The sequence below is a fragment of the Balaenoptera musculus genome, chromosome 6 (assembly GCF_009873245.2).
Source record: "Balaenoptera musculus isolate JJ_BM4_2016_0621 chromosome 6, mBalMus1.pri.v3, whole genome shotgun sequence".
In the NCBI taxonomy this organism is placed as follows: domain Eukaryota; kingdom Metazoa; phylum Chordata; class Mammalia; order Artiodactyla; family Balaenopteridae; genus Balaenoptera; species Balaenoptera musculus.
Window position 1 is genome coordinate 24,786,867 of NC_045790.1, and position 17,561 is coordinate 24,804,427.

Genomic DNA, 17,561 nt, shown 5'->3' on the forward strand with positions numbered 1-17,561 from the left:
TCATCAGTGTCTTATAGTTTTCTGCATACAGGTCTTTTGTCCCCCTAGGTAGGTTTATTCCTAGGTATTTTATTCTTTTTGTTGCAGTGGTAAATGGGAGTGTTTCCTTAATTTCTCTTTCAGATTTTTCATCATTAGTGTATAGGAATGCAAGAGATTTGTGTGCATTAATTTTGTATCCTGCAACTTTACCAAATTCATTGATTAGCTCTAGTAGTTTTCTGGTGGCATCTTTAGGATTCTCTATGTATAGTATCATGTCATCTGCAAACAGTGACAGTTTTACTTCTTCTTTTCCAATTTGTATTCCTTTTTTTAAAAAAATTATTTATTTATTTATTTATTTATTTATTGGGCTGTGTTGGGTCTTCGTTCCTGTGCAAGGGCTTCCTCTAGCTGTGGCAAGCGGGGGCCACTCTTCATCGCGGTGTGCGGGCCTCTCACTATCGTGGCCTCTCTTGTTGTGGAGCACAGACTCCAGACGTGCAGGCTCAGCAGTTGTGGCTCACGGGCCTAGTTGCTCCGCGGCATGTGGGATCTTCCCAGACCAGGGCTCGAACCCGTGTTCCCTGCATTAGCAGGCAGATTCTCAACCACTGCGCCACCAGGGAAGCCCTATTCCTTTTATTTCTTTTTCTTCTCTGATTGCCGTGGCTAGGACTTGCAAAACTATATTGAATAATAGTGGTGAGAGTGGACATCCTTGTCTTGTTCTGATCTTAGAAGAAATGCTTTCAGTTTTTCACCATTGAGAATGATGTTTGCTGTGGGTTTGTCATATATGGCCTTTATTAAGTTGAGGTAGGTTCTCTCTGTGCCCACTTTCTGGAGAGTTTTTATCATAAATGGGTATTGAGTTTTGTCAAAAGCTTTTTCTGCATCTATTGAGATAAGCATATGGTTTTTGTTCTTCAGTTTGTTAATATGGTGTATCACATTGATTGATTTGCGTATATTGAAGAATCCTTGCATTCCTGGGATAAACCCCACTTGATCATGGTGTATGATCCTTTTAATGTGTTGTTGGATGCTGTTTGCTAGTATTTTGTTGAGGATTTTTGCATCTATATTCATCAGTGATATTGGCTGTAATTTTCTTTTTTTTGTAGTATCTTTGTCTGGTTTTGGTATCAGGGAGATGGTGCCCTCATAGAATGAGTTTGGGAGTGTTCCTTCCTCTGCAGTTTTTTGGAAGAGTTGGAGAAGGATGGGTGTTAGCTCTTCTCTAAATGTTTGATAGAATTCACCTGTGAAGCCATCTGGTCCTGGACTTTTGTTTGTTGGAAGAGTTTTAATCACAGTTTCAATTTCATTACTTGTGATTGGTCTATTCATATTTTCTATTTCTTTCTGGTTCAGTCTTGGAAGGTTTTACCTTTCTAAGAATTTGTCCATTTCTTCCAGGTTGTCCATTTTATTGGCATAGAGTTGCTTGTAGTAGTCTCTTAGGATGCTTTGTATTTCTGCAGTGTCTGTTGTAACTTCTCCTTTTTCATTTCTAATTTTATTGATTTGAGTCCTCTCCCTCTTTTTCTTGATGAGTCTGACTAATGGTTTATCAATTTTGTTTATCTTTTCAAAGAACCAGCTTTTAGTTTTATTTATCTTTGCTATTGTTTTCTTTGTTTCTATTTCATTTATTTCTGTGCTGATATTTATGATTTCTTTCCTTCTACTAACTTTGGGTTTTGTTTGTTCTTCTTTCTCTGGTTCCGTTAGGTGTAAGGTTAGATTGTTTATTTGAGATTTTCCTTGTTTCTTGAGGTAGGCTTGTATAGCTATAAACTTCACTCTTAGAACTGCTTTTGCTGCATCCCATAGGTTTTGGATCATCATGTTTTCATTGTCATTTGTTTCTAGGTATTTTTTGATTTCCTCTTTGATTTCTTCAGTGATCTCTTGGTTATTTAGTAACATATTGTTTAGCCTCCACGTGTTTGTGTTTTTTACGTTTTTTTCCCTGTAATTGATTTCTAATCTCATAGTGTTGTGGTCAGAAAAGATGCTTGATACGATTTCAATTTTCTTAAATTTACTGAGGCTTGATTTGTGACCCAAGATGTGATCCATCACGGAGAATGTTCCGTGTGCACTTGAGAAGAAAGTGTAATCTGCTGTTTTCAGATGGAATGTCCTATAAATATCAATTAAATCTATCTGGTCTATTGTGTCATTTAAAGCTTGTGTTTCCTTATTAATTTTCTGTTTGGATGATCTGTCCATTGGTGTAAGTGAGGTGTTAAAATTCCCCACTGTTATTGTGTTACTGTCGATTTCCTCTTTTATAGCTGTGAGCAGTTGCCTTATGTATTGAGGTGCTGCTATGTTGGGTGCATATATGTTTATAATTGTTATATCTTCTTCTTGGATTGATCCCTTGATCATTATGTAGTGTCCTTCTTTGTCTCTTGTAATAGTCTTTATTTTAAAGTCTATTTTATCTGATAGGAGTATTGCTACTCCAGCTTTCTTTTGATTTCCATTTGCATGGAATATTTTTTTCCATCCCCTCACTTTCAGTCTGTATGTATCCCTAGGTCTGAAGTGTGTCTCTTGTAGACAGCATATATATGGGTCTTGTTTTTGTATCCATTCAGCGTGCCTCTGTCTTTTGGTTGGAGCATTTAATCCATTCACGTTTAAGGTAATTATCGATATGTATGTTCCTGTTACCATTTTCTTAATTGTTATGGGTTTGTTTTTGTAGGTCCTTTTCTTCTCTTGTGTTTCCCACTGAGAAAAGTTCCTTTAGCATTTGTTGTAGAGCTGCTTTGATGGTGCTGAATTCTCTTAGCTTTTGCTTGTCTGTAAAGCTTTTGATTCCTCCATCAAATCTGAATGAGATCCTTGCTGGGTAGAGTAATCTTGGTTGTAGGTTCTTCCCTTTCATCCCTTTAAATATATCATGCCACCCCCTTCTGGCTTGTAGAGTTTCTGCTGAGAAATCAGCTGTTAACCTTATGGGAGTTCCCTTGTATGTTATTTGTCATGTTTCCCTTCTTGCTTTCAAAAATTTTTCTTTGTCTTTAATTTTTGTCAATATGATTACTATGTGTCTTGGCATGTTTCTCTTTGGGTTTATCATGCCTGGGACTCTCTGCGCTTCCTGGACTTGAGTGGCTATTTCCTTTCCTATGTTAGGGAGGTTTTCGACTATGATCGCTTCAAACATTTTCTCAGGTCCATTCTCTCTCTCTTCTCCTTCTGGGACCCCTATAGTGTGAATGTTGTTGATTTTAATGTTGTCCCAGAGGGCTCTTAGGCTGTCTTCATTTCTTTTCATTCTTTTTTCTTTATTCTGTTCCATGGCAGTGAATTCCACCATTCTGTCTTCCAGGTCACTTATCCGTTCTTCTGCCTCAGTTATTCTGGTATTGATTCCTTCTAGTGTATTTTTCATTCAGTTATTATATTGTTCATCTCTGTTTGTTTGTTCTTTAATTCTTCTAGGTCTTTGTTAAACATTTCTTGCATCTTCTCAGTCTTTGCCTCCTTTCTTTTTCCAAGGTCCTGGATCATCTTCACTATCATTATTCTGAATTCTTTTTCTGGAAGGTTGCTTATCTCCACTTCATTTAGTTGTTTTTCTGGGGTTTTATCTTGTTCCTTCATCTGGTACATAGCCCTCTGCCTTTTCATCTTGTCTGTCTTTCTGTGACTGTGGTTTTTGTTCCACAGGCTGCAGGATTGTGGTTCTTGTTGCTTCTGCTGTCTGCCCTCTGGTGGATGAGGCTATATAAGAGGCTTGTACAAGTTTCTTGATGGGAGGGACTGGTGGTGGGTAGAGCTGGGTGTTGCTCTGGTGGGCAGAGCTCAGTAAAACTTTAATCCACTTGTCTGCTGATGGGTGGGTCTGGGTTCCCTCCCTGTTGGTTGTTTGGCCTGAGGCGACCCAACACTGGAGCCTACTGGGCTCTTTGGTGGGGCTATTGGCGGACTCTGGGAGGGCTCACACCAAGGAGTACTTCCCAGAACTTCTGCTGCCAGTGTCCTTGTCCTCATGGTGAGCCACATCCACCCCCCGCCTCTGCAGGAGACCCTCCAACACTAGCAGGTAGGTCTGGTTCAGTCTCCAGTGGGGTCACTGCTCCTTCCCCTGTCCCGATGCACACCGTACTTTGTGTGTGCCCTCCAAGAGTGGAATCTCTGTTTCCCCCAGTCCTGTCGAAGTCCTGCAGTCAAATCCCACTAGCTTTCAAAGTCTGATTCTCTAGGATTTCCTCCTCCTGTTGCCGGACCCCCAGGTTGGGAAGCCTGATGTAGAGCTCAGAACATTCACTCCAGTGGGTGGACTTCTGTGGTATAAGTGTTCTCCAGTTTGTGAGTCACCCACCCAGCAGTTATGGGATTTGATTTTATTGTGATTGCGCCCCTCCTACCATCTCATTGTGGCTTCTCCTTTGTCTTTGGCTGTGGGGTATATTTTTTGGTGAGTTCCAGTGGCTTCCTGTCGATGATTATTCAGCAGTTAGTTGTGATTCCGGTGCTCTTGCAAGAGGGAGTAAGCTCATGTCCTTCTACTCCGCCATCTTGAACCAATCTCTCTGGAGAATCTTTCATATTTGAGATTTGGGAAGATCTTACATTAGGGATTTGGCTGACAGCGTCCCTGTGGTGTCATTTAACGTGTTCTTCTGTCCCTAATAGTTCCTGTAACAGGTGGTTAGAGGTTGCTTAGATTTGTGTTCAAGTTGTTGGCAGGACTCCTTCTTGGGGTAGGGGTGCTGCCACCCACTTCTTTTCAGTGGTCAAGGCAGTGCAGTCTCATCTGTTCACAGAATGCTCCATCAGCCTTTCAGCTCACTGTCTGAGCAGCCGGTGAGGACTGTTGCAAAGGAAGAGTGTGCTAATTCTGTCCTTCTCTCTCTGTCTATTGTGAGTCTTCTGTAAAGAACTTTCCCTTATTAGTTACTTGGTTATCCAGAACTCTATTTCTGTCATCAACAATTTTTACCCTGAACTTTTCCCATCAAGTATAGAAAATGTAGGATAAATGTTTTTCCTTTTATTATCAATTTTCAGAATAATAAGTTGGTGTCCTAGAAATGCAAGAATTTTTTTGATTTAAAAAATTTTTAAGTATAAATATGTCCATGCATTATTTGGGACATATTTACACTAAAAACATCTTCATTGTTTATCTGAAGTGTAAGTTTTTACCTGGTGTCCTGTATTTTTATTTGCTTATCTGGCTGCCTTAGCTGAGGCTCATGACTGTGCCACCCCACTGTACCAGGGGGTCTTCATGGCCACCCAAGGGAAGGAGCAGGCAGGGCAGGTGGGGGGAGGGTCAGACGTTAGAGCCTAGAGCCTCAGCGTTCAGCCCTCCCTCAGTTGTCTTCTGAGGGTGAGTGAGCATTTCCTCTGCACATCCTGGCCCCCAACCTCACGGAAGGCCACACCATCTTCCCTGGGTGTGCTCACCCTCCCCTGCTGCCTCCCCAGGCCCAGAGCGGAGTGTGGACGTAACAGACGTCACCAAGCAGAAGGACTGCAAGATGAAGCTGAAGGAGTTTGTGGACTATTACTACAGCACCAACCGCAAGCGGGTCCTTAACCTTACCAACCTTGAGTTCTCTGACACCAGGTGAGTGGGGCCAGGGTGGAGGGATGGAGAGGGATACTAGTTTGGAACATGCTGGAGATTTAAGCCTGTGACTGAGGCTGTTGAGGTCAGGGTGGCCTGGCTTATGATTTGTGGAACATCTCGTCTGAGCAGGCATGGCCTTGAAGGCAGAGATGTGCCCAGGGCAGCAAGAACACTGAGACCCCGTTCTCGGCTGGGCTGAAGTGTCACTGCACAGGTGCTGCTGAGCTGGATGTTTTTGATGCAGTATTGTGCATTCTATCCAGGACAGTGACATTTAATAGAATCAAAGGCTGCCTTTGCCTTTTCTCATCTTCCCTGGAGATGAGTTATCTGGTCTGACATGGCCCAGCATGGCAAGGAGTTGCAGGCACCCCTGTTGTCTGCTCTGGAGAGAAGTGGCTTTTCCTTAGGTGTTGCCAGGAAGCGCCTGGGCTGTGCATGAGCAATGATATTCACTCTCAGGGCCCCATCGTGCCCAGCGACACTAGCATGAGCCCACCTGACAAGTCTCTTTCCAGTTCTCCAGGAAGGAAGTTGTTTCTGGGGTAGATGGTTCTCAGGCCTTCTCCATGCCCGTCTTTGGGTGAGAGCTCAGTGTTGGATGCCTGCCGCAGTCACACCCAGCAGCTGGGCTCATTCTGCCCTCTGTGAACCTCAGTTTGCTCATCTGTAGAATGGGAGCAATGCCATGTAGCCCGAGGTGGAGAAATAGGCATGGGACACACATCTCAGAGCACCTTTCCCACCCTGCCCAGTGGGCAAAACAAATGTGCTGACGGCTCGCATCACTGTTGACTGCTCCTGTCCCTGCCCCCAGAATGTCCAGCTTTGTGGAGCCTCCTGACATCGTAAAGAAACTGTCCTGGGTAGAAAACTACTGGCCCGACGACGCACTGTTGGCCAAGCCCAAGGTGACCAAGTACTGCCTGATCTGTGTGAAGGACAGCTACACTGACTTTCACATCGACTCCGGGGGTGCCTCTGCATGGTACCACGTGCTCAAGGTGAGCGCTGGCCTCTGCTCCCCATGTGGGCCCTACGTGGGCCTCAGGGGCAAGACCTGCTCTTGACCAGGCCACTGTCCGCCTGCAGGACTGTTTGTAGTCCCCACAGGCCCTAACGGTGGCCAGCATCAAGTGGGATGAGGGACAAGATGTTTCTCCACAGAAGGGACACAGATGTTGGGCCCTTGGGAGGCATTGGGGTGGGGGAGAGCACCTCAGGACCAGAGCAGCACATGTGTGTTGCCTTTTCTAAAGATTGAGGCTCATGAAGCAATTGGAGGAGGCCCACTGCAGTGGTGACCAAGGGCTCATGTCCAGGGAAGGGAGAGCAGTGCTGGGAAGACTTCCTGGCAGAAGGGATGAGGGAGCATGCCCCACTGGGAGGATGAGGGGGTGGGCTGGGGGCTGGGGAGCAAGGCTGCAGTGGCATCTGAGTGGCAGAGAGAGCTAGGGGACTTCTGGCTGGGGACAGAGAGGGAAGCTAGGGGAAAACGGAGATGTGAAAACAAACAAAAAAGGAGAACCTAAGCCTTGGGCTCACCACCTTGCCCCGGGTCTCCCCAGACCTGCTAGAGCCCAGGCTAGGGTAGGCAGCTCAGCTTCTGATCCTAGCCCTTCGAGGCCCTGAGCAAGTCCTGCCCCCGCCCCCCGTGCATCCCCACCCTCAGCCTGTCTGCCTCGTGAGTGAGGACCTCTATATCTCCCTAGTCCAAGTGCAGGGCTGGGCTGGTGCTGATGCTGGCAGCAGGGCCGTCCTTCCATCTCCAGCTGGGACCCAAGCCACTCTCAAGAGCAGAGCTTTCTTGTAACTCGTCAGCCAGCAGGTCACAACGTTGTTCCCCTTGGCAGATAGGCATCCATAGTGCTGCAGAAACATGGTGTGTGGAGTGGTAGGGGTTGCCCTGAACATGCCGGAGGCGCCTGTGCCTAGAGTCTTCCTAACACGCAGACGTCTGAATTGCAAAGCACATGTGGCCCCAGTGTTTCAGGGGAGGAATGATGGGCCTGGGCAGGATGCTGTTGAAGCTAGGACCCATCCCCGGGACATGGTGGGCTCCGTCCCCTCTCAGCATCCCCAGGACATGATGGGCACTGCCCACCCCCAGCATCCCCAGCATATGACAGGCTCCGCCAATGGCCTCTTGTTGGCAGGGGGAGAAGATCTTCTATCTCATCAAGCCAGCTTCGGCCAACATCTCCCTGTATGAGCGCTGGCAGTCGGCCTCAAACCACAGTGAGATGTTCTTTGCTGACCAGGTGGACAAATGCTACAAGTGCACCCTCAAGCAGGGCCAGACGCTCTTCATCCCCTCGGGTGAGTGCCCTGTCCCCATGTTGTGTCTCCTACCTCTGATGTCTGCCAGGGGAGGTCATGCCCTGGCTGTTCCCTGCCTTGCCTTGGGGTCAGTCCTGCTCTGTGGTCACCTCTGGGGCCACCTCGGGGCCATGAGCCCCTGCAGCTTCCAGCCTGGCTGTGCTCACAGAGGCCAGGCACGTGGGATTGCATGGGGCCCCAAGAGCCCAGCCCAGAGAGCGCAGCCACACTGTCAGAGATGGTGTTTGCTGATCTCAACATCTCAAACATATGCAGAAGGAGGAAGCATGACATGAGCAGATAAATGCCCTTTACAGATGTCATGTTGCTTCACCCATAAATATTTCACCGTATCTGTAAGGTTTCCTTTTAAAAATAACATAATTACGATACTGTCATCACACTTTAAAAATGAACAGTTAACAGTTCCTTAGTATCACCAAATAGCTAGCCAGTGTTCAGATTTTCTAATTGTCATATATGGAGGCCCTCACATTTCCACTGATTTATGTGCCTCTGAGTGAGTGCCTCCTGATCTAGCCCCTACCCCTGTTTCCTACAATCACAGTTATTTCCCCAAGTCTGTAGGGACAAACCCAGCTCTCCCGGGAGGTGTGGCAACTCTGCCTGTCTCTTTCCACCCCTGCATGTGGAGATCAGGGATGCCAGGCAGCCCGACCCTGGGGTGGGTCTGAGCAAGTCCCCTTGGCTCCTGGGCCTCAGTTTCCCTGTCTATACCATACAGGGCTGGATAGAATAGACTGAGTGAGCTCGGACACAGTCTGTCCTTTTGGGAGGGCCCACCCACTCATTACACGGAAGCCAGGGCCAGAGCACCTTCCAGGGGGCCCAGGTGGACGGGGGCACAGAGGAAGGGCTGGCAGGAGTCAGGCCCGGTAGCTGCCAAGAGCCTGGCATGAGAACACTGTGAAGAGATAGCCCCATCCCTGTCTCCCCAGGCTGGATTTATGCCACACTTACACCTGTGGACTGCCTGGCCTTCGCGGGACATTTCCTCCACAGCCTGAGCGTGGAGATGCAGATGAGGTAGGGCCGCACCTGACTCCCAGGATCCGCTGGGCAGGGTCCCCACCGTCGGTGTGATGATCCCTCTCCTGAGTCCTGGCCGGGCCTCCGTGTGGTGGGGAGGAAGGAGGAGAGGGGCCGTGATCTTACCAGGGCCCCTGAGGTGCCTGGCCAGCCTCGGGACTGTAGTGGGTTTGTGGTGGGCTGAAAGGCCGAGTTGCCTTCTCCTTGGGCACTGACCCAGAGGTCTAGAAGCCGCGGCCCATGGGGCTTGCCCTTAACGCAAAGCGCTCATCCTGATGTGGTCCTCTGGTCCACCTCGCCGCGTAGGGCCCAGAAGGGAGGCCTGAGCGGTCATGGCCTAGGTGTGGCCTCTGGTCATAGTGTGGGTTCACCTTCCTTTATCATTGCCTGCTCAGGGCTTAATGCACTGAATAGTTCTTTGCTATGGCTTCCAGAGCATACGAAGTGGAAAGAAGGTTGAAACTGGGCAGCCTGACTCAGTTTCCCAACTTCGAAACTGCCTGCTGGTACATGGGGAAGCACCTGCTGGAGGCATTCAAAAGTACGTCCCCTGGTCGGCGTCTCAGCCTGCGGCTCTGGACAGTTTGTTTGCGTGCGGAGCTCAGGGACGCCGGGGAGTGGTAACAGTTCTGCCATCATGCAGCAGGGTGGCTGGGCCCTGGGGGACAGGCTGAGCGATGCCTTCATGGGCCCTGAGCAAGTCCCCTTAGCTCACGGGCCTTGCTTTCCCTGTCTGTGTGCTGTGGGGCTGGACTGGACTCCTGCCTGCAGGGTCATCTGGTGTTGCAAAAAGAGCCCTGGCCGCACGTTCCCAGACCGGGCGTGTGTTCTGCTCGGTTCCTGTGGCCTCGTGTGGTTACTGACAGGGCTCAGTTGGGACATTGAGGGGCCTGGGGGCCTGCCTGGCTACCAGCTGAGGGACCCCTGCAGCATCCCTGCTGTACTGGGGGTGGGTGTGCATGCCAGAGTCCCCTGTGGAAGGCCTGTGGGGAGGGGTGGGCTCCACTGGGTCCATGCCCTCTGTGGGCATGGCCCTCCGTCCCAGGCCCTGCCAGGCCATGCCTTCGGGATCAGCGTTTGGCTCCTGGTGGCCAACCCTTGCTCAGGTCTCCAAACTTTCTGCAGCCGGGTGAGGGACCCAGGAGGAGCATTTGCTTTCATGGAGAGCTTCCTTTTTCAGCAGCACCCACCCTTCCAGGAAACTGCTGTTTTGTGTTCTGATAAGAGCTATGAGTGGAGACCACCGTATCAGGACTCCTTTGCACTTTGGCTCTAATTTGAGATGAGAAAGCTGAAAATGGTTCTTAACCTGGGCTGGCCAAGTTTCAGTGAAATTCTTCCATCGCTCTCTAAATTCAAGCCCTGTGCTCCACCCTGGCAGAGCGAGTGCCCTGCCCTAGGGGCCTCTTGCCAGGGAGATGGAATGGGGGTAGTGTAGGTGGAGTCACACCCTGGGGACCTTGGGACAGCCTGACCAGGGTGACCGCTGACTAGCTGGGCCTCGCTGAGCTGCCCCTGCCTCTCTGCCTCGGGCCTTCCTCTGTGAAGGGGCTGGCAGCTCAGCAGCCCCAGAGCTGAGAGGACCCAGGGATTTGCCACAGGCCAGACAAATGGTCACCTGGTGGTGTCAGAGCTCGGGGCTGCTCTGCCTCCATGCTGAGCTCTCTGCCTGAAGGGGGAATGCTCTGTCCCTTTTGTTTGGGGCTGGCTCTGGCTCCCAAGGGTGTGTTTGAGGTGGTGCTTGCCCTGAGCCACCCCAGTGGGAACTGGACCCACTGCCCAGCATCCTTCAGCTACGCAGGGGGCAGTGTGAGGGTGGGCATCAGAAAGCATCTAGGGATGCTTGGTTTGGGGCATGACTGTGGCCCCTCACTGATGCAGGCTGGGGACCAGGTGCAGGGAGGAGCCGGGCCACCTGCATGAGGGGCCTGGTGTGTAGACAATGGGAAGGCCAATCCTGCCCCTCGCAGGGCATCTTAGGTGGGCGTCCCCTAGGTTCCAAGAGGAACCATTGGCAGTTGGGCAGGTGGCCGTGGGCAGAGGCCTCTGAAAGGTCTGGCCCTGAGCGTCCCCCACCACTGGGGCTTTAAGTCACCTGCAGGCGGCAGGTGAGAGTGGGCACCCTCCTGAGCAAACCTGTCTATCTTCCCCCAGGTTCTCACAAGTCTGGGAAGCAGCTGCCCCCTCATTTAGTCCAAGGAGCTAAAATTCTCAATGGTGCTTTCAGATCATGGACGAAAAAGCAGGTAGGGATGTGTACTAGGAGTGATCCAGGGCAGAAGGGAGGGTGGCAGGCGGGGAGCCATTCCCAGGGCTTGTCCTTCCTTGGGTGGGAACTAGCATGTGAAAAGCAGGTGGGTGCCACCTGGCCAGGTCAGACACCTGTTGGTGGGGGCAGATGCAGGACAGAGCCCTCCATCTAGGGACCTGGCCTGAGGGCTGGGGGCTGGGCGGCAGGGAGGTTCAGTGGGAGGAAATCAGGTGGTGGAGACAGCACTGCGCGAACCCGAAAGGACAGGGAGCAGGGAGGACTCGAGTCAGTGACTGGCTGGATGTTCAGGGGTCTGAAGAGGAGAGTGGAGATGTCCTCTTTGTCCTACTGGCTGTCCCAGGCATCAACTCAGAAGCTGGCTTTGCTCTGTGACTAAGACAGTCCCTTTGCCCCGTGCCCCTCCGTCACCCACCCCCCCCACACCACCACAGTAGCACTGCCCTTTGCCCCTCATGGCTCCCTTGAAGCAGCATGTCTGGGCCCCACCTCATGCCCCCACTGTAAAGCGTTAGCACCCTCACTAGCATCCGTGCAGCAGCTACTTCTCCTAATGGAGGCTCCAGAGAAGCATCTTCCAACTTCCTTTGGCATCTTGCCTGGATTGTTGGTACAGAGGGAGGGGAGAGGCCTGGCCAGCCTTGGGACTCCCTGTCCACTGCCAAGGGACTCTCTCCCAGTCAGGGGTGCCAGCATAGTCTGAGCAGGTCCCATCAGGCCCGCAGGAGGCCTTGTGGGGGTGGGGAGTCCAGGAGGGGAACACCTGTGCACTTCCTGCTGCTCTCATGGGTGAGCTGGGTGGGGTGGGGCAGCAGATACCCTCCTAGAGCCCTCTTTCAGCCACATCTTCTCTTGCCTCAAGGCCTGGAGTAATGCAGGGTGTCCCTCCTACCTCACATCAGCTGTGTGGCCAGGTGGAGTGGCCTCGTGCCCAGGAAGAAGGGATGGCCCACATTCACTTCACAGCTGGTGGTGGCCTCAGGCACCCGCTCCTCTCTGGGACTTGTTTGTCCACCTGTAGAGTGGAGTCATGGCAGAGCCTCCTCGTTGGGGCAGTGTCTGGCCAGAGTGGGCTAACTCCCTTAGGACCCCATGCAGACAGTCCACACCTTTGGCAGCGCCTGCCCTTGTGCCTGTCGGGACGGCAGTGGGGCCGGAGGTCCTGGGTGGGTAGATGGGGGACAGCCTGGAGGGACAGAGGGCATGAGTCAGGAACCACAGAAGCTGAGCCTGCTTGGGGCCCCTGTGGGTGGAGGGTGGGGTGGGCATCAGTGCCCAGACTCGGCGGCTGGCCCGCTGACCCTGTGCGTGGCTGTCCTGCAGGCTTTGGCGGAGCATGAGGATGAGCTACCAGAGCACTTCAAGCCATCGCAGCTCATCAAGGACCTCGCCAAAGAGATCCGGCTCAGTGAGGTAGGGCTGACCCTCGGGGCCCGCTGACCTTGGTTGAGTGAGGCCTCTGCCTGTCTTCCCTGGGCATCTCTCCAGAGATGGCCACGTGTGAGGCAGCCCCTCCTGTAGCCCTCTGCGGCAGGGTCACCTGCATGATGGCTCTGGACTCCTAGCTCCCGGTGGTAGACTTGCAGTCTTCTGGTGGGAGCCCTGGGAATTAGTGTGGGGACTCCCTGCAGCTCCCTGTGGGGGTGGGGAAGGACTCTGCAGGGAGGACTTCAGCCCCTTGAGACCCTGCTTGTGTGAGCCTGTCTAGTCCCCACCAAGGAGGTAAAGGGGTCAAGTGGCTGGTGATGTAGATGGATGGCACCCTGCCTCACGGATGGTGTGGGACAGATGTGAATGTGTCACACAGATGGTGTAGATGGATGTGAGCCTGTCACACAGGTGGTGTGGGATGAATGTGAGCATGTCACTGATGATGTAGACAGATGCTCCTTTTCTGCTCGAGTGTCTCCCATGGCCTGGGGCTGTGAGACCCTCCTGGCAGGGTGTGGTTGGTCACCTCTCCCTGTCCTTTTCCTAGAATGCCTCCAAGGCCTCCCGACCTGAAGTAACTGCGGCCATCTCCTCGGACGAGGTCTGTTTTGGGGACCGAGAAAAGGAGGAGCCCCCATCCCCCATTGAGGCCAGCCCTCCTCGGTCCTTCCTGGAGAAAGTGTCCAAAAAAAAGACTCCCAAAACCGTGAAGATGCCCAAGCCGTCCAAAGTTCCCAAGCCCCCAAAGCCCCCCAAGCCTCCCAAATCACTGAAGCTCAAGGACGGGGGCAAGAAGAAAGGGAAGAAGTGCAGGGGCTCGGCTTCACCCACCATCCCCAACCTGGACCTGCTGGAGGCCCACACCAAGGAGGCACTGACCAAGATTGAGCCTCCTAAGAAGGGCAAGGTGGGTGGCCTCACCCTCCCCACCTATAGTCAGCAGGCCTGCAGACACATCCGAGGACCAGGCCTGTGGGATGCTGGGGCTGCCATGTCCTTGTGCTAGAGACCCAGGGCAGCTGGGCTCTGCCCCAACAAGCTTGGTGTAGTGGGCAGCTGGAGAGAGACCCTCACGATGAAGGCAGCAGAGTCTCTGCTGGGTCAGGGTGGCACCACTGAGGGTCATCTGGGGGGACAAGCCGGCTGAGTCTTCCCTGGGGCCCAGACATTGGCTGAGACCTGAAGGTGGGTGAGGTACCAGTGGAGGGCAGTGAGGAGGCAGGGGTGGAGCCGGTGATGGGGGCAGGTGTCCTTGGGGGCCTGAGCCCCTGCGGCAGTGAGAGAGGCAGGCCTGGCCCTGAGGACCCACCAGTGTGAGTAGAGGGTCTTAGGTGTGGGCTTTGGGGACCATGAGTCCCTGAGACCAGGACACATTGAGTGATTTCCTGCTAGTGGGAGGTCATTGCTCACTTCCCAGGGGTTTGGTGGCCACCGGAGCTAGTGTTGCAGGGCTTAAGTGGGGCACATTGGTTTTTCCTTCCTCAAGGCAAAGAGGGCAGATGAATGTATGAATGAATGAATGGATGGAAGGAAGGAAGGAAGGGAGGGAGGAGTAAGAGTAGATGAATGAATGTGTGGGTAAATGGTTTGATGGATGGATGGTGAATGGATGAGTGGATGGATGAGTGGGTGGGTGGCTGGCTGGCTGGTGAATGGATGGGTGGGTGGATGGATGGATGGTTAGTTGGGTGGGTGGCTGGGTAGATTGATGGATTAGTGGATGCATGTAGGCCAGCAGGAGACAGGGACTCTGTGCTGTGTGGTTCTCACTTTGTACTGTAGTCTGGTGGAGCACTGCCACCCACCCATGTCTGCTACCAGATAATGGCTGGTATTTTCTAGGCCGCAAAGAATGTCCTGAATGTGCCCAACAAGGAGGTTGTCAGCACCCAGAATGACGTGGAGAGGTTGGAAATCCGAGAGCAGACTAAGAGCAAGTCGGAGGCCAAGTGGAAGTACAAGGTGAGATGTGTGTGTACAGGTATGCTGGTGAGTGAATCTACTCTCAGGGAGGGCTATGTTAGTGAAAGAAGGTGGTGTGTGGGGCAAGTGTGGGCTTGGTGGTGTGTGTGTGTGCCTGTAGGGTATGTCAGGTGTGTGTCTGCCTGTCCGCGGGTGGGCAGTGCTGTGAGGGTCTTTGAGGGTCTGGGTGTGCACGTGGCTTCCATGGAGCTACCTTCTGAGGGGTTGGCGCGGGCACATCTCGGCCTAAGAGGATGGATGGCGTTGCCCTTTGTGGCCTGCCCTGGTTCAAGCTCACACTCCCTGGAGCTGGGCAGCATCCGAGGGCAGGTCCTGTGGGCCTGGGGCTGCAGTGGGTCCCCAGGTGACATGTCAGAGGGAGGAGGCTGCCCAGTCCAGCTGCCTCTGCCCACTGGGCGCCTGTATGGGGCTCAGGGATGGTCCTGGGTTTGCTTTTCAGAACAGCAAACCCGACTCCCTACTGAAGATGGAGGAAGAGCAGAAGTTGGAGAAGTCTCCTCTGTCAGGGAACAAGGACAACAAGTTCTCATTTTCCTTCTCCAACAAGAAACTGCTAGGGTACGTGAGTGCTCGTGCCAGGAGGGGTTGGTTGCACAAGTGCCACATGCCACACACACACCCTGAGCACCGCCCCCCCACATCACACACACACATCCCCTGCTTGTGCACACATGACACACACACACACACCCTCCTGGAGGTCTCTGCGGTGAGCCCCCCTTCTGAGCTGGCTGCTGTTGCTCGGCACACCCTTCGTGAGGGCCTCCAGGCAGGCTCCTTTCCTGCCTACTAAGCCAAAAAGCTCGGGTAGGTGGGCAGGGGGCAGTGGTGTGTGCCAGCAAGGAGTAGGAGAGTGTGATTGGGCAGATATTAGCCGAGTGGCTGTCCTGGGCTGGCACAGAGGACATGGTGGGGGTCAGGATCTTGGCCTTGGAGTCTAGATGCCAGTGGGGAGGGGCTGGTATGAATCCAACACTCTCAAATCCACCTAAAATTATGGCTGTGATTGGGGCCATGGAAGAAGGATTTGTGGGGCCTGGGGTGCTGTGGAGTCCTTGTGTGTCCAAGGGAGTTGGTGGGAGGGCTTCCTGGAGGAGATGGCGCTGAGCTGAGAGACTGGGGCACCTAGCCTGGGAGGGTATGTGTGTGTGAGCTGGTGTGTCTGGGTTCTGGACTGTATAAGGGGTCTCCATCTGCTGACCAGTGTGGTGGGCTGGCCAGATGGGAGGTTGGTGGGCCAGACACCCTGTGCCCACCAAGAAGCCCTTTGTGGCTTCGGTCCCACACCCAGTTGTGTGCTGAATCCAAAGTCCAGGGTGGGTGCCCAGCAATCAGGAAGCAGACATGTCCCAGTGGGAATGGGGCCACTTTTCTGCTGTAGGCCTGAGTTTTCTCATCTGCAAGATGGGGGGAGAAGGCCATTTTTAGGTGGTGGGGGAACAGAGCTGGTCAGCATCTTGTGCTCTTGCAGAGCCTGGCACAAGTGGGCCCATTATTCCCAAGAGCTCACGGCAATGTGCCAAGGCTGCTTGGTGAGCAGGTGGGTTGGGTCTGATCTGCAGGGGCCCGGTTGCCCTGACTTCATGGCCCTGAGCACGTCCTTGATTTATCTGAAGCTCAGCTGCTAGGTCCCGGGGAGCTTTTGCACAGCATTAACTCTATGACTGACTGACTGCGCTACAGAGTTTAGAAATGGAGGGCAGAAAGGGAGACATGATTCTATAACTATGTCACACCTGTGTGTATGTACATGGGTGTGTGTGTACGTGTGTGTGTTGTGTTATGTAGCTCATGACTACACCCAGCAGGGCTCACTGCCAGCCGTCCTCTGTGTTTCCATTGTTGGGAATCAGAGCTGTACCTGTTGGGCATTGCAGATGCCTGTGCCCCGCCTGCTGTCCCCACTGCTGAGTGTGCGCTTGTGCCCTCAGCCGACAGGGAGACAGCGGCTGGAGAGTTGGACTCTCCTCGTTTGCAGTAGCCCTGTCTTGCCCCAGGAGAGAGATGAGTTGTGTGATACTTTTTAGACTATTGTGTCTACACCTCAGCCCTGAAATTATTTTTCTAGAATAGCTATGTAGAAAACCCAGGCCAGTTGGCACTGGCTCCGTCTGACACTGGGCTTGTATCAGGCCCCAGAGCAGCCTGAAAGAAGGCGTGCTCATCCACTGGCTAGGGTGAGGGGGCAGTGAGGGGCACAACCTTAAATAGCCCGAGAAAGGGCCAGGCATATACCCTGTGGGTTGTGCGTTGTCTTCACTGGGGTCACGACATTGGAGAGGAGGCTGTGGGGTTGGGAAGGGTCCCGCCTGGCTGTTGGTCCTCCAAGGCCTGTGGGGGCTGGTGCTGGGGACACTAGCCCGGCTGTGCGGATGTCCACTGACCGGCCCACTTCTGCCGCCCCAGCTCCAAGGCCCTCAAGCCACAGCCAGGCCCAGGGGTGTTTGGAGCCTTGCAGAACTTCAAGGAGGACAAGCCCCAGCCAGTGCGGGATGAGTATGAGTACGTGTCGGATGACGGGGAGCTCAAGATTGACGAATTTCCTATTAGGAGGAAGAAAAATGCTCCGAAGAGGGACTTGTCCTGTGAGTTGGGGGGACATGGGGAGGGGACAGGCCCAGCCCCATAAAGGCCATCTCAGGCATGTGGAGTGGGCATCGGGTGTGGCTGGACCAGGGTCCCCCTCTGCTCCTCCGAAACTGCTGCTGACTCCCATGTGCTCTGCTTTCAGTCTTACTGGACAAGAAGGAGCCGCTGCCCACGCCCGTTACGAAGCCAAAGCTGGACTCGGCACTCTACAAGGTAAGCGAGTGCCTTCTGGGTGACTGAGCTTTCTGGGTGGAGTGCAGAGGGGGATGTTTTCCTGGGGAGGCTGGCTGGGCTCCAGATGAGGAGCTCTGAGCCCCGGGACCCTGCACA

The 17,561-nt window shown here is 52.8% G+C and overlaps 1 protein-coding gene across 3 annotated transcripts in view; it reads left to right on the top strand.

The window, feature by feature from the left end:
- The window catches only part of PHF2 (PHD finger protein 2), a 96,660-nt gene that overhangs the window by 67,619 nt on the left and 11,480 nt on the right, over positions 1–17,561 (top strand). For all 3 annotated transcript variants that reach the window (XM_036855914.1, XM_036855913.1, XM_036855911.1), the window contains exons 5-16: positions 5,446–5,587; positions 6,408–6,594; positions 7,747–7,909; positions 8,869–8,956; positions 9,394–9,500; positions 11,114–11,205; positions 12,552–12,641; positions 13,207–13,566; positions 14,502–14,621; positions 15,082–15,200; positions 17,049–17,227; positions 17,374–17,444. In XM_036855914.1, the coding sequence (XP_036711809.1) occupies positions 5,446–5,587; positions 6,408–6,594; positions 7,747–7,909; positions 8,869–8,956; positions 9,394–9,500; positions 11,114–11,205; positions 12,552–12,641; positions 13,207–13,566; positions 14,502–14,621; positions 15,082–15,200; positions 17,049–17,227; positions 17,374–17,444 (1,718 nt within the window). The remainder of the gene's footprint in view (positions 1–5,445; positions 5,588–6,407; positions 6,595–7,746; positions 7,910–8,868; positions 8,957–9,393; positions 9,501–11,113; positions 11,206–12,551; positions 12,642–13,206; positions 13,567–14,501; positions 14,622–15,081; positions 15,201–17,048; positions 17,228–17,373; positions 17,445–17,561) is intronic.